This window comes from Mytilus galloprovincialis, chromosome 11, assembly GCF_965363235.1.
Source record: "Mytilus galloprovincialis chromosome 11, xbMytGall1.hap1.1, whole genome shotgun sequence".
In the NCBI taxonomy this organism is placed as follows: domain Eukaryota; kingdom Metazoa; phylum Mollusca; class Bivalvia; order Mytilida; family Mytilidae; genus Mytilus; species Mytilus galloprovincialis.
Genome location: NC_134848.1, coordinates 76,067,223 through 76,092,487, shown reverse-complemented (window position 1 = coordinate 76,092,487; position 25,265 = coordinate 76,067,223). Strand labels below are relative to the sequence as shown.

Genomic DNA, 25,265 nt, shown 5'->3' with positions numbered 1-25,265 from the left:
AACGTTGTTTGAACCATTTAAATTTTAAACCAGTTATTATTAGATAAAGGCAAAAGATAAACACTTTATTTTATAGCGCAGTAAGGGCGCTTCCCTTGCTAAACCTTCACCATGAGCGTTCAAATCCAAGAAAATTGGATTTAAGTGAATTTCAAGTTTTCCATATTTGATTAAAACAGGACTTAACACGGAACATAAAATAGATTGCGGTACCTTATAGAAAATACAAGTGTTAAAGTAAACGAAAAATTTTAAAAATGCCTTTTTCTTGACGAGCTTAATAGTACGTTGACCAGACACAATATTTTAGATTAAAAAATCAAACATTCTATATGGCTATATTATATATGATTGGATCCGGAAAAAAATAGTACTTTTGAAATATCGATGTCGTCAAAAATAAATGCAGTGACAGGTATGCATAAAAAAAAGTAAATGATCAAATTCTGTTATTTATTATTTTCTTCCATATTTTAAAGATTTGAAGAAATATACAACAATTTAGGTTACATTTCATATACAGATATGTTTTTCAAATCAATAAGCTAGGAATTATCTCGAAAATGAAAAAAAAATAAAGGAATGATGAAGTTGATTAGCTCTGAAAATTGGCGTTTTTCAAACACTTATTCTATTTTACAATATCAACACATATTCTTTTTAAGTTACAGTAGTTTCCCTGCCGGCTGAATTTTTACCTGAAGCCTACTATCATGAAGGCGTATTTAAAAAAGATTATTCATGTAATTCATTAACACCAAAAACTAATCAATACCTCGAAAACAATTATAATTACAAAATCGTATCAAAGAAATCCACACAACAGAATTAAGCCAGAACATTTAAGGCGGAATAGAGGGTTAAGCAATGTGTAATGCGGTACAAATTTTAGTTTGAAATAAAGCACGTAAAATATGATGTTTTAGTACCGCTTCACAGGGACTTTACCTGACTAAGCGTAAATCTTTACTGGTGCAAGCTGGACGTGCATTGTATAAATATCAAGATGAAAGGATTTAAAGAGATTTTTCTGATAATAAAGCTTTGAAATTTACTTGCATGCCCAAAAATAGGGCTTCATGTTTATCAATAATACGGAATACTTCAAACAGCCGAAGTTATGCCGCATTCGGTAAGCGCATGTGCACCAAGCAACAGTTTACAAATGGTTGGGGAAAGAAGGCACATAGTTTGTGAATGGGTAGAAATCATCGCCCATCCCTTATACTGCTAATGTTTCCTATCTGCACACACAACTCTCTTGCATGTGTCATATGTTTGTAGTAGTGAACACACAGAAAATAACACCTTCGTTTAAGGGATCCGTATGGTTGTTTTTCCGCTCTTTCCCATTTCTCTAAATTTCAGTCAGAGTTTAAGGCATTTGGCATTGGCCTCCTCATGAGTGCTCAACAAATAACGACAGTCATTAACAGCGTTAAACAACTGTGACAATTTCGGTATTTACAAACGTTCCGGCTCAGTAAAGCTCACAATCAGATGGAATCATAGGGGAATTGTCAAAGTTTTGAAGAATAAAACTACCGAAGAAATTAAAGAGAGCCGGTTAATTTTCGTTGTTCGTGTCGTAGCGGTCAAAAAACATATGCTACTGTGTGATATTATTGATTAATAAAGGTATGAAATATCATATAAATGTTGATCATTTTACACGTAAAAACATGTTTTTCTTAAAAACAAATGATGAAATTGAATTGAAACGTACTTTATTAAATGCAAAATATTCGTAATATTAAACTTTTACAAAAACTCTCTAATAACGGATTAACTTTGCTAATCTTTATTTGAAATCGTTAATATAAGTTGTAACGTAAATGGATATAATTACAGAAATCATATCACGGATGTTCTTTTACAATATAGACCTCAAAACTTTTCAAAGTCGATTTTTCTTTCAGGTAAGCTAGCGTACTTCAAAGTGAATTAAAAAAAATTGCAACATACGATTTTTTTAATGACAAATTAAGATGTTAAGTTTTACCTTTGAATTACCAATTCAGTGATTTATAGCCGTATAGTCCGAATGACAATTAAACTCTTTAAAGGAGAGACTTTTCCTTACTTGTTCACCGTACTAAAAGAAAAGATATCTCAAAGAAAAAAGAAACTGGATGAAAGAAAGGTGATATCTTTGTACAGAGAACTCAACTCATGTTTGTGTATTATTCGATAATCAAATATATAAATAAAATGCATTTCATAATGGCTTTAAAACACATACTACAGTAAAAACATATAAAACACATTTTAACTGCAAAAATTTTGAAATATCAAGTACGCACATAACTAAATGTACAAAAAAAAACGGAATTTTAATTGGTTCGTTTCTGTATCTTATACGACGCTGTGATAGTGTTTTCCTCCGCCATCCAAACTTGCCTGCATTCTGTATTTGCGTTGTTCATGAAGACTCTTACCAACAAAAGAAAATTGTAGAAAAATATCAATATTCGTTATAGAATTTACTATTTCGAAATCGTGAATACAAAACAAGGTGAACATTGATATACTTTATACAGAAACATCCCTTTTGCTGTACTTCCGATTAGTTATACGTGAGGCCAAACATTCGTTTGAAAACAATACTATACCTAGTACGTTATTAACGGGTTTACTCGTTAATCTGTCTGATGAGACTGGGTGTTTATTTGCGACATTTAGAACTTCATTGTTCAATCACGAACAGTTCTAAACAAGCAAGAAAATAACAGTAATTCTTTCTTTTGCAAATTCTTTGTCTTAAAAACACTGCAACGTAGATGACATTTTGCCTTTGAAAGTGTTTTTGTTTCAAAATTGTGAAGTAATTAATATCTTAAAAGGAACTGTCGCCTTTGATTTCATTAGCTTGTGTCAGAAAAAGAAGGCAAGATAGTGGACCAAATTTAAGAATTCAATGTTTAATGTTCATGTACTCCTACAGTAAGACATGTCTTTATGGGTAACATCAAAAAAATTTATCCTCTTTAAAAAGGTTATTAATCACATTACTAACTTTTGGTCATATAGCTATTTAATTGATTTGGTCCTGATGAAAGTAGATCAAGAAAAATGGATCGGACGCATGCAATGTATAATGTGCTTTCTTTTCATTTGTACAGCACTTCGGTGATACCTTTGCTGTCCCCGAGTTTAGCATGAGCTCAATAGTCAGAACGTCGGCAATGACTTGATTATAACAATTATCAAAAACTAAATTAGTAGTATTTGACATGTGTAGTATATCAAATTAATCCCCAAAAGTCTGATTTATTAACATTATCTTCCCTTTTGAATGAATACTTATCAATATCAGTTGTCAACACATATAAGTTATGAAATGCAATATTTGTCGATCTAAATATTGTTAAATTATTTAATGACCTAATTCATTATGTTATTTGAGACGTTGCATTAGAAACTTTTGAAGTATTAAGGTGCATTTAGAACTTGTGTTGGCATACTGTTGCAGTGAAATGTGAACTGTCACTTGTTTCATGAGAAGTATCCGGTCAAATGTAATGCGATCATGGAAAAAAGTAATGTGGAAACAAATATAACATATATGGTACTTGGATTGTGTGTAGAAAGTTTAAAAAGTTTAAAGTTATTACCTTCTCATGTTCTTTATTTTATCATCACACTACGCATCACCATTGTCCCATGCTGATGTTTTTATCTAGATTAGTTTATCTTGATCATACGTACATAAAATTAAAATAGAATACATAATTTAATTTTTGGTGAATTTTAATTTTTAGCATCTTAATTAAACTTCAGCTTGGTATATTTGAAATTTCTGTGCTTTATGAATTGAATGAAATCAAGTATTCATCTATGTGTAATACAAACAATAAGGAAATAAATAAGATTAAAAACGTTTGTTTGTTCCGTTAAACTGGCTTTACATATCATAAAAACATATTTCGTTGAAGAAAGACTGTACATACTATGAAACATTGCTTACACTGTTTTATATTAACGATGTCTGAAAAAATATCATGTGTAAGAGTTTTCATGAACATATTTAATGCTGAGATAACACTAATTCACAAAAAAAAAAAAAAAAAAAAAATAAATACAAAAAATATGTTATATATATTTATATTTATTTGACATCTTTTAAGAGATTGATTAGTTTTGTTCAAAAGTTATCACAATTTTCTTGTGAAAACAAAATAAATTAAGTATAAATCATCAAATCGTTGTATGATAATAACATGAATAATATAACCTTTGATTTAAAAACTTCTTCAACTTTTTCATGTGACTATTTATTTATGTCAGTCACATTTCTAAAAATAACCCAAAACAATTGAAAAAGTTATCCCTACAAACATGCAACCTTTTATTCTGACATAAAAAGCTAGTTCTGTTAGTATACATTGGGATGTTGAGAATATTGATGATGATTAAACTGAAAATATAATATTGAATTCAGGATATATGTTAAAGCACATAGTGTATAACAATATAAATAAAAGCGATCATCAAAATATATTGTACTGACAACATGTATTTCTAACTCAAGAAACATTTATAATGATTATAGTGTATGCAGTGTGTAACATACAACTTCTATTAAATGCATTTTAAATTCTTTTTGCAGAAGAGTTTTTATAACATAAAGAAAACTAACTTTTCATTTTAAAACGTCATTTATCTTATTAGTAACATAACCAAACATACCTGGACAACAATTTATACATCTGTCTTCAAATACACACTGAGCTGTACCATTAACTGGCTCGATATAGCAGTTACCAAATCCACAATCATGTGAGATACACCGACTTTCTGTTGATGTTTGGTGGTAAAATCAAAAACATAATAACAAATTAGTTGCCGAGCTGAATGATTTCTTTAGTTTCTATATGGGTCAAATGTATCACAATGTTTTAAATAATCTAATGTACACATGTTTTACAAGTGCTAACCTTACTAGTGCGTAATGTTTTTGACACATGACGATCGTTATCGGCCACAACACACTATTACCCGTATCGTGTTTGTACTTGTGTCAACATATGTATTTACAATCAAGAGATATGTCAATTATTGATTCCGAATATTTTGATTAACATTGATTGAAACATTTAAATGATTTGGAAGTGATTCAGTCACACAAGATTACCTTACATTTAAATTACATATATACTAATACTTGGTAGTTTCGCTTTTGATACTGACTATATCATGTGGAATATCTAGACGAGCCCGTTAGGGCGAATTAAGATATTCGACATGATATAGTCAGTATCAAAAACGAAACTACCTATTATTCTGTTTATCGGTAATTATGACGTCACACAATGTATTACCAGTGATACAGCCAGTACGTTGATTATTAGGCAGTAAGATCAAAGGGAAAATATATGAATTACCGATAAACAAGATTGAGGTTACCCTTAGTTTTAATCCTCCCTTTGTAACACAGTAATTGTTTTGTAATGTGTTGTCAATATAATAGAATGTTATGTAACTGTCATCAAAGTCAGAAGTGAGAGGTAACAAACAAAACGGCATGTACATGATAAAACAAAGCACATTGAAACAAAAACAAAATACAAGAATACAAAATTTACAAAAGCACAACTAGACAATGGTATAATATACAAGTGCCGAGCCACATCAAATGAGTACTGCGAAAACAGGATAAACAGTAACAGTAATAATCTACAGACACATACATTCATGTGTTTTGTTTGAATTTACTTTAATCATTATAATCATTAATTATTTACTGTGCGTTTTTTTGTAATTCATTTGATTGTATAGCCCAAATTTTGGGCACCATTATTGGTTAAAAGAATTGTATCATATAATCATACACTGTATTTAGATATCGTCAGTGCCTATAATCATAATTCAAGACCATGGTGTATAATTTATGAAGTTGAAACGGATTATTTATCAATAAGGCCTTGGTAGCGTCCAAGGATTTGTTTCTCAATAAAGGACGACATGCTTTTTGACATACTCCTGGTTCAATAACGTTCTGCTCAAACACTGGGCCTATTATCCGTATCGTGTTTGTACCTGTGTTTACAAATGAAGATATATGTCAATTATTGATTCCGAATATTTTGATTGACATTCATGTAAACATTTATATGATTTGGAAGTGATTCATTCACACAAGTGTACCTTATTTGAAATTAGCCAAGAGTGAAAAGGTGCTCTTAATTTAACTTCTCTTGTTATAACATAGTTAGTCACGTGTCTGCACTTAAACATATTGAGTTTTATGAATGTAAACTCGAAAAACAAGATTTGAACTGTAGTGTTATTTACAAAGTTTATTACATGATGTATGTATCATGACAATGAAGTCTTGCACAATTACTGGCTACATGGACAATGGGTGTTCCCTCATAAGCTAACAATTTGATTAAACGTGAACGTTAGGCTTCCTATCACAGACAAATTTCATGTTAAGTGTCCACGGCAATAATAAAACAAATAAATGTATATGCATAGTTTTGTGACTTTTTTCGCTGCCTCGCAGCAATCAAGATAATCACCTTGGCAAAAACTACCGGTCCAATTTCCAATGCATTCACAAACTACATGTCCATTGCTCCTTGTCACATGTTTTCCACCATTGAAGCATTGGAAGTTATCAGCTGAAATGAAACAATGATATCAAGATTCGTTAGGAAAATTATTTTCATTTCCGAAAAATGAACTAAACAATTCAAATTTGTACACTAAAGTGATATGACATAAATGTACTATTGTTATTCTTAATATTAGTATGTTATACTAATGCTTATGTATTTTTTAAATTTTATTGTAACATCAATATACTTGCAATCGCTTAACATCAATCCAACACTTATTTAGTATTTCGGCGGTTTTTGTATTATATGCTGATGACAAAAAAAGGCAACAGTAGTGTACCGCTTTTCGAAAGTCTTTCCTCGATTGAAAGAAAAACAAGTGCATGTTACAAACTAAAACTAAGGGAAAACATCAAATATAAGAAAATAATAACGAAAAAAAGCAAAACGTCAAAGTGCAAGAAACAAGTATACGCCAATGTATTACATTTTTGAATGGGTTAAGCATTATAGGCCCCCATCATCAGGGAATCACCTCTAATTTATCTTTTTTTCTATGTCGATCAATTTTAGATTTGCTTTGTGTGTATCCTTTTTAGAAACTTAAATTGGTTTGCTTCAAAAGATTGTTTACAAACCGAGTCCTGGTTTACTAGATCCCAATATTTACTGACGCATTGTTTCATTTTGTGAATGCACGGATTGAATTTCGTTGCCAATAGTGAAGGAATTTCCAATTTTCGTTTTTTGACCTTGCAAGATTAATTTAGATAAGTTTATGATAAAGCCTTATTTATGTACTTTTCGATTTCGATCTCCTCATATGCTCAACTGAATTATTTTCAATCTGAACTGTAACCAAATATGTTGTTAATCAACAGCTGTGTTGTTCTAAAGTATCTTATAAAACCTGCTACTATTTAGTTTTTTTAATTTTTTGTTTTTCAACTGACAATTCAAGGTAAATGTTTTCTTTAACCGATGTTTTGTACATGGGTTAGGGCCAATTTGACATCATATTGTATCATGCAATTTTACAAGTAGGTTGGTCTAATTGAAGCATTGATCAAATTGAAAAAGGCTTAAAGATGTCAAAAATACAGAACTTAATTGTATGATTGTATTATACTTTTATGAGAGCAGACTATCTATCAATTGGTACTACTTACGATTACATTTTGTAAGTACATCTACTTGTAGTGATTTAACTAATGTTCCGTTGCTACATGTAGCACTTTCTCTTTGATAAAAGCGATATTCTGGGATTGGTCTTCCGACTAACCATGACCAAAATGGATATATGGTACAGTCACAGTTGAGTGGATTTGATTCGAGGTCTCTACGAATAAAATATTCACATTTAACTCTATAAAATAGTTTGTCAAGGTTATTTCAATGTATGTGATTATGTTTCATTTCGATTGATTAACCATTATGAAAAGTCGACACAAATCAAAACATCAACAACACTATTATTTATTAAAATCCTGTTATTAATCTTTATTGGTACGAGAACAAAAGGTAGTCATAATTGCAATGACAATAAATGAATCTTTCAGTTTCTAAATAAGCAAAACTCCACTGACGTTTAATCATCGTTTAGTGTAATTAATTCAAATTTGCTTTAACTTGAAACATGTAATGTCTCTATCTAGCCGAGAAAAGATAATTAGTTGTATAAATTTCTACTGAACACCCAGTTTGCACAATTATAAATTTGGTAACTACCATGTCTTGTATTGTTAAATTGATCCAGACTGGCCAGTAGTTGTATGCAACCAGTTCAAAAACCAACAAACATAAAACGGAGATTGGAAAGGGCAATGAATCAAAGACATAACAACTTGACCGAAGAGCGCAAAAATCCCGATCCATGTGCAAGATTCATAAAAAGATATGTAATAGTTCTATGAAACGTGACGTCATATATATTACATGTAACATTTCTACTATATTGCACATTTATGATAATCTGTACATTAGTAACAAGAGAAAAAAATAATGCAACAAACAATGATAACAAGGAATTCAAACCACTTTGGGTGTGCACCACAGGAGACGCTCATTACTCTCAGACTATCATTATTGGAGATTATAGTATTTCCTTAATTGATTTACGTGATTATGTTTCATTTTAACTGATTAATTAGGTATGGAACAAAGGTAATTAGTCGTTGTCGAGATATTATAGTTCTGCTTCATTGATTTCTTTAAAATCTAATAAATAACAAATATAGTGTGGACAGCTATATCTATTGATGTACTAGTATGTATAAATTTTGATTATTTTGTTTATTTCGTTTATTTGCTTTATTATTCATAATTCTGATTTTTACATTCATTTATCCCATATTTTTAATTGTTTGTCCATGGTTTATTCTTTTAATTTGTTTGAAACTTCTTATTTCAATATATATTTTTTTTCCCTCTTTCTGTTTGGATGAGTTTTTGTTTGATTATAAATTAAGATTTTATTACAGATGGGTGTAGTCCTAAACATGTTGTTCCTGGGATTATTTGTATGACGAAAAAGTAAACTTGGAGACTAGGCAGGTTCTATAATGAATCAACTTCGAAACCAGTCCGGTCATAAGATAACTTTAATTTGGACAACACCGATCAAACCTGACCTGATTTCAAGTAAAATGTTTGCAGGTCTGCTCAGCTCACGTGACTTTAGTTTTTACTGCCTCGCCTATATCAGACGACAAACTTTATAGCGAGAATTTACATTAGAAATGTCCAATTATATATGCACAATTATAGTTAAATCTATACACATTACCATCCCCTCTATGTACTAGTATAGAGGAACATATGTTCATCCCATGATATAAACAAGAGAAATGGTTCGCAAGTCAATTTACATGTGAAAGTACATTGCTCCAATTTTAAGAGACATTCTCCTGAATATATTCTTTAAACTGATTGTTAATAATAAGTTAAACAGTTAGTCAATGCTCGGCATATCTACTTAGATAGATCAACTATGAGAGCCAATACAGTAGAAACATAAACAGAACCACTTTTTCTACACCAGATTCGCATTTCGACAATATCTCGTCAGTGATGTTCGAGCTCAACATATTTGAAAATCCAAAGGTTATTCAAAGGATGAAGACCTATAAACCAAAAATGAAAACATGGTATACCCAAAACCTTGCAAGGAATTAGAGATTTGCATGATGTAGATACATTCCGTCATTTGAAACAATTTCAAAATAATGGTAAAAACATATTTTCATAACACAAAATGCTTATGTTCATACCGCTACAACACAAGCTGTCAGCAGATAATTTTCTAACCTTTCCACGTATTAAATTTTGGTCAAAGCATTTGTCGTATTTATGAAATTTTAAATCTTTATTGTGTTCATAATTTTTTTTTCAGTACCTTCCTCCGATATTTTTTTTTTCTTATGAGAAGGAAAGCAAATTTTTTTTTAATATAATGTGGAACAGAAATACATTTTTTTTCTCAAAACCATAACATTTACATAAAATTTATTTTATTTTTTGATTGATGTAAAATGTAAAGTGCATGTCTCTGTCTATATCCTGGCATTGGCTGTTGTCTCTGTTGGTTTTTTTAGCCCACTTTCTACATTATGATAATCTCTGAGTCCGTCATACTGGTATTACAGTCCTTAAATTTTAATAGTGCAATTGAAGTGGCCACTATTGACATATGCAAATTATAAACATCCACTGTTTCCAACTATGGTAATTGACATTCCATTGAAAAAAGAGGTATAAAGAATGATACAGAATGATACGAAGGGAAATACTACCGCAATACACAATCAAGGCTACTTTAAAAGACTGCTTATGATACCATATATATCCCTGTTATAACCTGACCATTTCATGTTTATAATAGTTGCAGTTTTAAGTATGTCTTAATGTAGTAGCGTTCATGCGGGAGATTTTAAATGCTTTTAAATATTTCTGGATCAAACACTATTACAGGAAAATACAAAAAGTAATAAGGTATAAATAGAAGCCTTAGTGTAATCTGTAGACCGGACAGATGTTTATAATCTGCTGTTTCACTGTCTCAACTGTTGTTATTTTCTCTATTCTAAAATTCAGCAGTGCAAAAAACAAATTTCAAGCAGGTGACAGCATGATTTTTTTTTTCAGCTACAGTGCAAAACATATTTTTTTTTCGGTCAGCTAGGCCATAAAGATATTTAAAAAAAAAATCCCAGCACCCCCCCCCCCCCCCAGATAAGAAAATGGTTGTTGCCTAAGATAATATATGAACACGCATTAAGTTCAATTACACAGTATATTGACCGTTTTAAAGAGAGGTTATAACGGATCTCAACAGTAACTCTTAATGATATAAACAAACATGATGACAATATCATCATCCATAATTGCAACATTTACTTCATCACTTGACGACCGTGGATTTCTACAAACTATCTATGTATAGTTAAAATGTGAATATGTGTTCTACATTCGTAAATACTAGTTATTAACTTACAACTCATTTAAAGACGTAAATGTCCCAAAAGCGTGTTCCTCGATATGACTGATATTGTTTTCATTTAAAGTTCTGTAACATTAAATATTTATGTATATTTATATATATATAAATGAAAAATACTGCAAATTATTGCATCTGTGCATATTAATGTATAAACAAACAGTATAAGAACAATATACTGGTTATTAAACAAGTGCTTATAATTGTTCTTTTTTTCCTTTAAAGAAATCAAGCAATAAAAAAATAGGTTGATACAGCATTTTATTGAACTCTGAGGAAAAAGAGAGAATCACAATCTTGTTTATACTAATGTTTGTATTATGAACCATACAAAAAGTAATGTTTTGTAGTGAACGTTTTATTTTTTTAATATTTGTATAATTGAATAAGATTTTTTGATAATTTTAATTTTTGAAGATAACTGTGAAGTAGGACAATAAATCTTCTCTTAGTTTAGCATGGAAATTATTCCAAGTATATAATTGAAATCAAAGTTATGTGTAAATTGATTGAACCGGAAATTAAATTAAAATAAAATAGTTCCATGATGACTTACATGTAATATACGTTTGGCAGGTTGATAAACGTATAACTCTTCAGTAACTGTATCTTGTTGTTGCTAAGATATCTAAAGAGATCGAACAATTTAACTTTATCATGTTTATCTTGACAATTTATGAAAAGAAAATGATAATACTAGGAAATAATTAGAAGTAAAGAAAGTGTCAATACGAATGATTGTTAGTTTAACATATTGATATGATATGAAAACGTCAGCTTATTAAAAACTTGAAACCAAGTTATAGTTATGTACAGACTTTCTGTTGCCTTTGTAGTAGGATCTACCAATCACGGTTATATGTATTGTTTCAATTTTTATTGCAAATTCTATTCAATATGTTTGCAACGTTCTATTTACAGGTACTCACAGTATTTTTTTTTGTCAGCAAAAGCTCATAGTTTAACTCGTTGATTTCATTAATCGTTTTTGCAAGAATCAGAAATGTTTTCTTTTGATTGTGTTACAACATATGTTGTTAAGCCATAATATTCACCAAGATCGATAGCTGTTGATACATTGTTGAAGGGACGACTGTCATTTAATTTGTGTTTTTAGAGTAAACGTCTATTCTACCGTCTTTTCGTATGTTATTTTAAGTTTTGAACAACATATAGACTATACAGGTACTCACAAATAATGAAGATTTGGAAGATTCATAAAGGTGAAGGAATCTAATGTAGATATTTCATTGTATTGCAGCTGTCTGTAAAGAGAAGAGTGAATAGGTTGAAAGTGTCAATTAGAACAAAACTAAGCATTATATTGTGTGATGAATAGTATGTTACAAACAGATCAATTTCACAAACATTGTTTAAGTTTGCTGTTAATAAAAAGAGAAAATTCTAACCACCAAACGCAAGACACAAACAAAAGATTATAGGGAACATATGCGAGTTTTCTTGCGTTTGTTTATGCTATATTCTGTCAGGAATACGACAGTTCTTGTTCATTCTTTTTTGATGCGTTTTGTCATTCGATTTTGCCATGTGATTATGGACTTCCCGATTAGATTGTTCTCTGAGTTCAGTATTTTTGTGCTTTTGCTTTTCAGATTGTGATGTCATTTTAGCATATATATATATATATATATATATATATATATATATATATATATATATATATATATATATATATATATATATATTAACCTTGCCATATAAGCGGGAGGTTTCGCTAGCCATTCAACTAGTTTTAACCTACTGTTTTTTTCTTTCTTAACTTGTCCTGTGCCACACAAGAACATAGCTGTTGTTATTAAATGGCCAGTTTCTATGAATGTTAGCGTTTGTGTTTGTAGCAATTCAGGGTTTCTTTTTACCCCTTTTACTTTTTATGTCTTGCATTGTTTGATTGTGGCCTGTATTTTTTTTTCGCCTACACGATTTAAGACCATCGAAAAGTGATAAATTGTCACCTTTAAATTTTTATCAAACATTAGATAAACTCGGACATGTCAGGTTGAGATGTTACGAAGATGGTTTAGAATGTCCAAGATATTGGATTTTTTTGTTTTGTCAAACTCTGCATAACTTCCTAAACAAATTTTAAATTCGTTAGACATTGGAATTCTTTGCTCCGGTTTAACCACGAAATCCACATATTACAACGTATGATTATTAGTCAAAAGTAGGAAGAGATAATGTTTCTATAGCAAATATGAATATGCATTTGCTATCCCGATATGTTCTCTATCTAGCATAGTTTTTATAAACCCATTGTCATTTTTGTGTTTTTATATCATACTTGTTATATCTAATAAGTTTTGCTCATTATTGATTTTGTATGGTTGCATAATCTTTGTTTCAAGTAGATAGCTGTCTCATTGGCTATTTTTATCAATTCAGCCTTCTATAAACAAACAAAAGCAGGTGTAACAATGCTGAGGGTTTAAACATGCCTTGTATTTCTTAATTCTCCTCCTATACATATAGCCAAAGTAGAATAAAGAAACAAATGGCAATACGCACAGTAAAAATCAGTTTGAAAGAGGTCCTAGTCCGATGTCTAACTAGGTAAAAGAAGAATCTAGGCTAAATGACAATGATACACAAATCAACAAAAGATTTTAAGTTGTTACTGACACTTTCAGACCTCAATGAAACTAATTGAAAAGTTATGTCTTCATCAGATGAAAATCAAGTACAACTTTTCTTGAGGGATGGTTTATTTAATATGCATTATGTTTATATAACAATTTTACACACAAAGAATATGATACGTTGAAAAGTGTAATTTCTGGAAAAACAATGATATTTTGGAAAAAAGTGGGGATAGTTATCAAATGTACCAGGATTATAATTTAGTACACCAGACGCGCGTTTCGTCTACATAAGACTCATCAGGGACGCTCATATCAAAATATTTATAAAGCCAAACAAGTACAAAGTTGAAGAGCATTGAGGATCCGAAATTCCAAAAAGTTGTGCCAAATACGTCTTAGGTAAGCTATGCCTGGGATAAGAAAATCCTTAGTTTTTCGAAAAATTCTAAGTTTTGTAAACAGGAAATTTATAAAAATGACCACATTATTGATATTCATGTCAACACCGAAGTGTTGACTACTGGGGTGGTGATATCCTCGGGGACGATACGTCTACCAGCAGTAGCATCGATCCAGTGGTGTAAATAGTTAGATACCTGATGACAGTCAAACTTATAGACCAAAATAAACAGCCATGGCTAAAAAAGAAAAAAAGACAATCAGACAAAAAAAAAAACCCCAAAAAACCACACAACACTAAACTCTAAAGATGATTGTGTAATTATTGTCTTTTTTATGGTTTATAGAAAATAAGACTTGCAATTACTATAGGAACATCCTGTTTTCAATTCTCAATTGTGCATGTCCTATACAATAGTTTTGTGTGCTTAAGTGTTGAACGTTATGATTTTGCATGCGGTCATTACAAAATAAATGTGTAAAAGATAAACATACATGGTATTTAGTTGCTCACAATCCACAAACGTGTTCACCGGAATTGCAGAAATCTGGTTGTTGAAGAGATATCTTAGATAAAAAAGAAAACATTTAATCCTAAATGTCGAGAATATAACTATTGATGTACAATTAGTTTGTTTAGTAATTATTAAAAACTCGTTAATAGAGAACTAGGATAAGGAATTTAACTCAATATAAAAATGCTCTTTTGGTACTCAATTTTTCCTTGATTACAAATCTGTTCAATGCCATATGAAAGTTTTTCATCCGTTATAACTTTATAATGACTAATGTATTATCATCTGTATCCTTATGAAGGGCATGTATATATAAAAAGAGAGGCTTACAACATTAATTTATTCAACTAGATCATGTAGAACAATTTAGATAATATTTTCTACATTGAAATTTGTCATTAATACAGAAAGATCAAAAGAAAGCATACGGAAACGACAAAGTAACATAAAATAAGCCGACAGTGTAATAGTTCACTAAACGGTCAAAATTTTTAAACATGATATTAAAAAATCATAAAATAATCAAGGGCAACATGACATTTTATTGGATCGATATCAGTTTTCAACACGCAATTATGAAGCACTATTGAGAGTAAAATCAGTAGTCCCTCCTTTCTGCAACTCGAAGTATTCGATAGACAAGACCATTGCATTTTACGTTAATAGAATAGAATATTGACAATGACAATGAAACACGCGTTGTTCATGTGTGCTATCATCTATATATGTAAAACAAACAGTTTATACATACAATTGTTTCAACTGTGGCATCTCCATACAAAACTGAACATCAATTGTTGTTATGTTGTTATCCTGGAGCCTCCTAGATAGAAGATATAAAAAAATGAGCTCATTCATAAAAGATATGTTTCTTGTCATGTTGAGGTAGATCATAGGTATATATTTCTTGAAATATAATTTTCTTACACTTTGTCAAAATGAAGACTTTCCTATGCTTTTTTCAAAAATATTATGAAAAGTATGGGTCATCGTGCTATTTTCAAAGCTATGAGTCATCGTGCTATTTTCAAAGCTATGAGTCATCGTGCTATTTTCAAAGCTATGAATCATTGTATCACTGGACTAGTATATATTTGTTTAGAGGGCCAGCTGAAGGACGCCTCCGGGTGCGGGAATTTCTCGCTACATTGAAGACCTCTTGTTGACCCTCTGCTGTTGTTTTTTATTTGGTCGGGTTGTTGTCTCTTTGACACATTCCCCATTTCCATTCTCAATTTTATAACTTACCTAAAATTGGTTAGATTGTTCAGGAATAAATACATTTGTGTGCATAAAAAGAAATATGAGATAGAATTTGAAATAAATTGTGAAAATATAGGTTTTATAATATATTGTAAGAAATAAAAATGAAAACAAATGGTGTCCCTGAACTTGTTTTCTTGCTAGAGGTAAAAAGACAAATATTTCTCTATCAGTCCAGTATAACTTTTCCCTTTACCAAAAGAGTTATTTCCCCTTAAATGGCTTATATGAGAAAAAAAAATCATTCTAAAAACACATTTTTTTCTTTATAAAATAAATTGTCTAACCAATAAATTGCAAATATGTCTCCAAATTTGCAGATTTGGGCAAATAACTAGACCGAGTTTGTACAATCGAAAATGGCGATATACCATGATTCTTACTTAATTCAAACAATACCAATATTTTAAGTGTGTTCAAGCATTGAAATGTTATTTGCGTTTTCACTCTGTTATGGTTTAATGTTAATTTATCGCCATTCTTGTGATCACAAGGTTTTGCCAGTGTTGTTATTATATGGCCATTGACCAGGCTGCTAATTGAAGATGCAAATATCGGTGCAACTTGCAAATAAAGGGGTTGACTTCTTAAATATTATCATGAAATTATATGTTCATTTATATGTCATGAACGTCCGATGTTAGCACAACATGCTTTTTTTTAAAATTCTGAACAATCAAGCCACGATCGCAAGTAATAATAATTGTTAAAATAATGAACTATACGTTAACTGTATGAGAAATAAAATATAACATCGTATAGACCAATGATAAAAACCCAACACAAATACCGGACACAATGAGTCCTCTTAGTGCGTTGTTTGCAAATTCCGAAGTTTTAAAAGAACACCCTGTCTTGAAACAAGTTATTCGTAATATACATCCTTCATTTGGCTATACATCTAACTGTTTTGATATTTTCTTTTTCAAATTAGTATAACGGCCAATCTAATATACATAACTATAAGTCTATTTTCTTTGAATATTGGTTTTAGTTATATTTTACAATCCTTCCGATTTGATAAGTTTAACATGTAACCCATCCACAAACGTTTTGCATTAATCAATATGAGAGAATTTCGATTAAAAGAATACACAACAAATAACGAACTTCAAGCAAAATTCCAAACGGTATGTCATTTGCAAAATAGCAAAATCAAAAGCTCAAACACATCGAACGAATGGAAATCAACTATAAACCTTGGTTCTTAATCACAAACCTAAGATAAAAGTCCTTATGATATGAATAATTTTATGTATGTTTTGAATGTTCTTTTTGGAATTTTTAGTCCTTAATTCTCGTAACTTCGTACCTTGCCGTTTACAGTTTTTTTTATTCGAGCGTCACTGATTAGTCTTTTGTAGACGATACGCATATTAATACAACATATCAATCCAAGTATTTATGATGAGTTTATTAACAACCACTCGGTCGATGCCACTGCCGGTAGATACTTTATTCCACTACGATATCACCAATCCAGTAGTCAGCATTTTTGTGTTCAAAAGATTTAGCATTGATCATGTTGATAGTATGGTCACAGTTATAAATTAACTGTTGGCAAAACTTTGAATTTTTGAAATACTTAGGTTTTCCTCACTAGGAATATATGACCTTAGCTGTCATTGGCAAATTCTAAGACATTTCGGTTCCCAATGCTCTGCAAATTTGCACTTCAATTTTTTTTTGTAAAAACTTTTTTCGTTCGAGTGTCACTGATGAGGGTTTTGTCTGGTGTAAATAAAAAAAAATCAATCCTGGTACCAATAATGAATTTAGTTCTTGCATTTATTTGTACTGTTGTCTTTTTACGTGGTGTTGTTATGTAGGAAATTGGTTAACCATAAAAAAGGTTCACCCCTCTCTCCATTTTCTTTCTTAAATGTCCTTAATACGGCAGTTGCTATCACATAGTCAGTTTCTATGTATGATCATAATGAAAAATTAACTGATCACAAAACCTTGAAATGTTGAAAGTGCTTAGGTTTTATAGGGATATATTACCTCGGCTGTAATTTGCAAATTCTAAGACATTTTGGTCCGCAATGCTCTGCAATTTTGCTCTTTATTTTGATTTTGTTTTTTAAAACTTTTTTCGAATTGAGTGTCACCAATGAGGGTTTTATATGGCGCAAAAACAAAATTACAATCCTTGTATCCGTAATGAGATAAGTTCTTGTATTTTTTTTGTTTTGTATTCCTGTCACGTGATGTTGTCATGTAAGCAATATTTTTAACATTTCCATATAAGTGGGAAATTTGGTTAACCATAAAAAACAGGTTCACCCCTCTCCCCATTTTGTTTTAATAATATGTATACGGCAGTTGCCTTCACATAGTCAGTTTCTATGTATGTTGGGTGTTTAATTTTACAGCAGTTCAGTGTTTCTCTTGTTCCGTGTTGTTTCCTCTTATAGTTGATGTGTTTACCACAGGTTTGGTCTGTGACCAAGATGTTTGTTCAGCTAAATCTATTTATGACTATTGAATAGCAGAATATTACTATTTCCTTCATAAGGGTATTATTCGAAATCAAGTTTCTGCAATGCCTGTTTATAGTTCGATACTTTAATGTAACTTTGGGGTTCAATAAAAACAGACTTATTTTGAAAAAAGATAATTTTTTTAAGTTACATTTATTTTCATGATGAATATTGCTGATTCCTTTTTAGAAATCTGAACTAGAATAAATTGCATATTTGCTTCTTGTCCACGGAAAGATATTGAAAATGCCAAGTTATTAATTCAAATTATACTTACAACACCATTGTGTGCACTTACAAGTATAACGTATCATTTAGAAGGTCTGCTGGAATATTTCCCAAGGATCTGGATCGACAATCTATAATGTGTTCGTAATAAGGGCTAGAACAAGAACATACCGACGGGCATGAACCTTTTACCAAACCAGTATCGATCACAAGAAGACAGACGAGAACAGAAATACCCACTTTCATTTTGAGTACTATGCTACTTTCGTTTTGAGTACTATGCTACACCCCTGAAAATAAATAATAAGCACCAAAACAAATGTACGAAAATAGGAAATACATGAATATGTACGAGTATTTAAAGTATACGCTACCTCAACTACATATAATATTTGTTCACGAAAATTATAATCTGTTCAAAATGAAAACGCAAAATCTTTATAACAATGTATAAAACTAAAATTGAAATACACTGATGATTGTACCCAATGTATAAAGTAAAAAAACAAAAATAATATTGTATAATATTTTATTTGTTTCATTCCGTATTTTGTTTTTATATTTTAGTTGGTACTAAGATTAGCGTTAAGTAATACAGTTGACAACGAAAGTTTTAAAAATACATAAATACCTCTGACATAATTGTTGAAAAGGTTAGTTTTAATCGTTTGGTTTCAATAATGAACTGAAGGTTATGTAGGTTATATAGATAATGTATATTTTAAGGTTTGTCTTGTCGTAAAACATCATGAGGTATGTTCTACGATAAGAAAAATCTTAAAATATGCATTATCTGACTTATGTACTGTCACATAATATATTTTTATAAAGATTTGTAAAATTTAGCATCCTATTTCACCGACCACAATAAAGAGAGATATTCCTTTCTAATGCGTTCATGTTTTAATACCACCGACGGCTCATTAAGAATGTGAAGTAAAAGTCTAGATTAATCTAGATATAAACTTTAGAAATTATTATCCATACACAATAAAAATAATGCTGTAACTGTATGAAGTATGACACAAGTGAATTGTTATTATCCGAAACTGGTAAATGAAAAATTCAAAACATTTTGTATGTAATTTATTGTACCAACTTAGTTTTTTTAAAGAGGGAGGGGTGCTATGTAATGACTTTTATCGCGGAAAAGCTGATATTTTTAATTAAATCTAATGAAATATTCATAATGATTTTCTTTTGAATAGCAATACATTTTTTTCAACATATAAACAGGATATAATTATATACCCCCTCTCTTCCGCCAACCAGACGCCAATGTGAGGTACATGAATTTTATTTTATAGAACAGAAGAAAATTGTATAAGTTGATCATGTGATAGAGTAGAAGGTATACAAAAAATTTAAAAAAGTTAAGAACCGACACGAATGGGGCACGAAATTGTGATACGTGTACATTTAACACGGAAACTAATATCAATACATGTAGGTCATAGTATGGTTTTCTTTTCAGAATGAATCAATAAGATTTTCAAAATCTTGCACACAAATATGTTTATATAAAAAGAAGATGTGGTATGATTGCCAATGAGACAACTGTCCACAAGAAGAACAAAATGACACAGACATTAACAACTATATGTCAGCGTACAGCCTTCAGCAATGAGCAAAGCCCATACTGCATAGTCAGCTATAAAAGACCCCGATATGACAATGTAAAACAATTAAAACTATAAAACTAACGGCCTTATTTATATAAAAAGAAAAATGAACGAAAAACAAATATGTAACACATAAACAAACGACAACCACTGAATTGGAGACTCCTGACTTGGAACAGGCCATACATAAAAAAATGTGGCGGGGTTTAAACATGTTAGTGGGATCCCAACCCTCCTCCTAACCTGCGACAGTGGTATAGCAGTACAACGTAAGAACGAACTAAAAAAAGTCAGCCTTTTTTAAAATCAAGGAAAATAAATGGGCATCGGCGACGACCAGCTGGCGTTACACCTCAATCAATCAACTCATTATAAACTAATCAATCATCCATGATTAAAATAAGTAAACTTGGTAAAGGAGTAGGTTCAGTAAGACCCCTTTTTGGCCCAAAAATATAGCAGTTTTACAAAATTGTGAAAATGTAATCTTTAAGCGATATATTGGAAAGTAGAAAGCCTCTGGGCTGTTTTTGACAGTACAATGCACATATATCGGGTACTAGCATCATTAAGTGATGCTAAATTACTGAAATCTTCACAATTTTAACATTTTAGATAAATTTTAGACGGTTTCCGTCTTAAATGAAAGTGGTCGCATTTGTGGTCATTCATAATATTGAAATGTAAGTTGTATTTGATGATGATACATAATATATATAAAGTTTGAGGATGAACACGGATGCGGCCACTTTCATTTTTGACAAAAAACTATCTGAAAAGAGACGTTGTTTGGCATATTTGAAATATTTTTTAAATCTAAGCTTGAATCGGAGCGTTTTTAATGACTAAATTAGTTAAAATTGTTCACATAAACTAACGAATCAATTGAAATAGACACTTAAGTGTTTAAAAAGTATCTAAAAAATCTTTCGGTAGATGAACTTGAAAGTTGTTATATAAAAATACTAATATAGCGAAGGAAGAGGGTGAACAAATGTAAAAGGTAATAATATTTCTTGATGAGTGTATTAATAGAATTTTTGAATTGTGGACGTAAATCGATTGCTACTCAAAAAGTAAAATCAAAAAAATACTGAACTTAGAGGAAAATCAATTCGGAAAGTCCATAATCACATGGCAAATAATAACAAAACGCATCAAAAACGAATGGACAAGAACTGTTATATTCCTAACTTGGTACAGGCATTTTCAAATGTAGAAATAGAGGATTAAACCTGGTTTTATAGCGCTAACCCTCTCACTTTGATGACAGTCTACATTTTTGCACAGCTTTGAATATAAGTGAAATTGTTTATACTGTAAGTATTGGAGCAAAATGATATTAATGTGTTAGCTGTGTACAATCGTTGCATCCTCTATTTGGACATTTGTTTTTTTTATGAATTAAGATCATGAAATAAAACCAATGTTTTCCAAACTTAATCCACATATTCTAGAATTTGCCTTATACAAAAAGAAATGATTTGTGGAAGGAAAAACAAATAGTTCTGAATTATGTATTTTGAATGCTAAGCTCATATTAGTGATTGAAAAAAATCATCATATTGTTTGAAACCGGTTTAAATAGGATTAATTTGTTTTCAAACGACGACAAGCTACACATTTTTCGTAAACTGTTTTCCCATGTGATTTTTTAATAGGAAAAGACTTTTTCTTTACATTATTTATTTTGCCATGAAAATGATTTGATATATTTTGTGTTTTTTCATTCTTAGCTAAGTATGATCCTAAACAGAGCCGTAGTTTTAAAATGAATTATCCGCTCTTGGAAACTATGAAGTTTGTTATCGAATGTGTCACCGCTTATAACTGTCTGCCTCTGGTTGTATTGCAAACATTATCTGTAAGGTCAACAGTAGCTGTTCATTTTAGTTTGCTCATTTTTATTCGTTATGTTTCGTCTCATTCCGTTTTAACTCAGTGTCGCAATTTACATGTATCCTCATGTGTCGTTTTCTATTGATGATTTCTTAACGAAAAATTAAAAAATTAAAAAGTGAAAATAATAAAAACTGCACTTCAAAGTTTGATCAAATATCTGAACTATCAAATACATTCAAAAACGTTATTTAGTGTTTAAAAATTAAAATCATTTAGTAAATATTTAAAAATATTAAAAATGTTCAAAAATTTGAAATTTTGATATTCTAAAACTTTGATTTAAAGTCTGCGAAAATAAAATTAGGAGAAAAATAAATTGAATGAGTGAATGTAACCTTGCCCTTTATAGAACTATCATATTCATTTATTTTAATGCAGAAACATTAATGATAATTAAATGATGTACTGCAATTTAATCGGTTCATTTCCCATTCAACTGTTAACTTTTATTTGTATATATCAATGTGAGTACTGGTTAAAGAACAATATCAGGACATTATGGTTTAACAAGTGTTTTTTGTCTTGTTTTTGTCTTTGGTTTTTTTTGTAAGAATTTAAAAGTTCAACTTTAAAATTATAACTGACATAAAAAGACCTCACAAAATGACCCGTCGAGACCAGAGTTCTAAACATCGTTGATGGTTCGAAGGTCTTTTAATACCAATAATAAATTATTCAATCAGACATTTCGTTATCACAAATAATTATAACCTTTACTTGATGGATACTTAAAGGTTGGGTTTTACCTGTAGAATGTTTGGCAAAAACGAGATAGCACATCCGAAAGTTAACATGGATTTTGTTTGTAAAAAATCTGTAAATTATAAATATTAAAAAAAAAAACCAGTTTATTTACCAATGAATAAACTCATGATATATACTAGGGTTAAAATTGAGTGCACCACGGAAAACTTACCAGTGACGCCAAAATGAATAAAAGCCAAATTAAGATCGAAGATGAGGACCATGCAAAACTTAACATTTGGAAAGGGTTTAGCTAATATATCCCAGGTCATATATTTCTGAGGTTGACAGTTCTTATAATTTAAAAAAAAAGATGTTTAAAAACAATTGATGATTATGACCCTATGAATCGTAAGTCATGTCATCACACGATGGCTGACTAAAAGGCGTATTCATTATTCTATTTACTACACCAACGTTTTGTTTATATATATTTTCACAATAACATTTTTTTTTAATGGGGTTTAATATTACTTATGATGACCACAATTTTCACAATTTAATGGAATTTAATACAGAACATTTCCTCAATTATTTTAGAAATGTTTATTACATTTTATGGTTTCTCTCTTCTAAGACCATTGTTAGAAGTTTATCTGGAAAGGTCATGCTTTCTAAAAGGGCTTACCAAACGATTTATAATGGCAGAATGTATTAATTCGTATTATCATTGCAAGATCTATTTCAAGTTGAGATTGTTTTAATAATCAAGTCACCTCACGTTACAAAATATTTAAGCAAAACACCAAATACAAAAGAGTGGTGCTTTGAGACATTAAATACATTGTTTAGGCTCACAATTGTAAATGCAGGGTTATGTTTCTATAACTGTCAATAATGTCACATTGAAGGGAATATTTTTTAATATTAATTATCTTGGTTGTTTGCAATTATTTTGAAAATTATTAACGAATACATATATTTTCCATAGTTATTCGGTTATATTTGAAACTACGTAACTTAGTTACGTGTACTCCATCCTAACACCATTTCAATTGAGATATTGCATTTCGTAGATATAGGAAGATGTGGTATGAATTCCAATGAGAGAACTCACCATCTAAGTAACAACTTATAAAAGTAAACCATTTTTTCTACATTCTAACAGGACTTTCTATAATAGCTCAGTGTATAACATAGCAGTTCAAATACCCTCAATATATATATTTTTACTTGCAGATGTCAATATGGATAAATTTGAAATATATTCATATGTATTTTTTATACATTAATATAATTAAATATACATATTTAATGGCGGATATATTCTTACCTGTTTCATTCTAGCGAGGTAAATTCGAAGTTGTTTTTGTGGATGTGAACTGCATTTTATATTCTTTTTTTAGCGTTATTTTTACTTTTTATGTGAAATCATGAAGAAAAATCCGGATGTTGTATGTACCTTATGTCACGATAGTGACATGCATATTGAATTACTGCGTATCTCTTTACATCAAAGTCCTTGCACTAGAAAACTTATTTACAACAATAAAATATCAGCAAAAAAAATAAAAATGCTTAACAAATTGTTACTAACATCATATTTCCAAATGTATATTTAAAACTCTTATATATGCTCTGATACAAAGGTTGCTGACCAGGTATAGCTATGGATCAACGATACATATACCTATATATACAACGCTAAATAGTAAACAATTCACATCAAGTGAATGAGAACAAACATACAAACTTAAAAAAATGGATCGATTTCTTTTAAATGTTATGTTGATAGCCAACCATGGCTCCAATGATTAGTTTATACGTACCACTAATAGTACAATCTCTTTCATGAAAAGGACATTATTGTACTAAATATATAAAAAAAGATGTGGTATGATTGCCAATGAGACAACTGTCCACAAGTGACCAAAATGACACAGAAATTAGCCACTATAAGTCACCGTACGGCTTTCAACAATGAGCAAAGCCCATACCGCAAAGTCAGCTATAAAAGGCCCTAAAATGACAATGCAAAACAATTAAAAGGAGAAAACTAACGGCCTAATTTATTTGTGGATATGTTGGTGATAGCCTTTTTTCGTTATCCCGTATTTCGGTGATAATTGAAATTAATATATCTGAATAAGACTGACATTAAGTATTTTTGTAATACGGTACGTATGCTTATATTCACATTGATCAGACTAGACTATAAGGGTAGAGTTTTTGCACAAAAACTAACTAATGAGAACGAACCTCTGAAACAGTGCCTGTCCTCAGTCCCAGGAGCAAGTAATTCAGTAGTTGTCGTTTGTTGCTGTAGCATGTATTTGTTTTTCGTCTATTTTCTGTACACAAATTAGGCCGCTAGTTTTCATATTTGAATTGTTTTACATTTGCAATTTCGGGGACTTGTATAGCTGACTATGTGGTATGGGCTTTGTTCAGTGTTGAAGACCGTACAGTACATATTGAAGCCTTTGTTAATGATATGTTTGACATGTA

At 30.4% G+C, this 25,265-nt stretch overlaps 1 protein-coding gene across 1 annotated transcript; it reads right to left on the bottom strand.

The window, feature by feature from the left end:
- Positions 1-1,695: 1,695 nt before the first annotated feature.
- On the bottom strand, positions 1,696-24,169 carry LOC143052812 (uncharacterized). The gene is made up of 11 exons (XM_076225923.1): positions 24,091-24,169; positions 18,620-18,839; positions 15,327-15,398; positions 14,556-14,627; positions 12,252-12,323; positions 11,615-11,686; positions 11,056-11,127; positions 7,733-7,902; positions 6,525-6,626; positions 3,615-4,797; positions 1,696-2,433 (listed from the first exon to the last, which is right to left on the bottom strand). The coding sequence occupies exons 2-10, from the start codon at positions 18,793-18,795 to the stop codon at positions 4,643-4,645; spliced, it is 963 nt and encodes a 320-aa protein (XP_076082038.1). The 5' UTR covers positions 18,796-18,839; positions 24,091-24,169; the 3' UTR covers positions 1,696-2,433; positions 3,615-4,642.
- Positions 24,170-25,265: the final 1,096 nt, after the last annotated feature.

Bases quoted from the DNA above. Each gene is read 5' to 3' on its own strand.
- LOC143052812 (XM_076225923.1), bottom strand. From the start codon at position 18,795: ATGAAAGTGGGTATTTCTGTTCTCGTCTGTCTTCTTGTGATCGATACT. The intron at 7,903-11,055 runs GTAAGTTAATAA...TTTTATTCGTAG, and splicing joins TTTACGTCTTTAAATGAGTT to AGACCTCGAATCAAATCCAC. The intron at 4,798-6,524 runs GTGATTATCTTG...AAACATCAACAG, and splicing joins GACCGGTAGTTTTTGCCAAG to AAAGTCGGTGTATCTCACAT.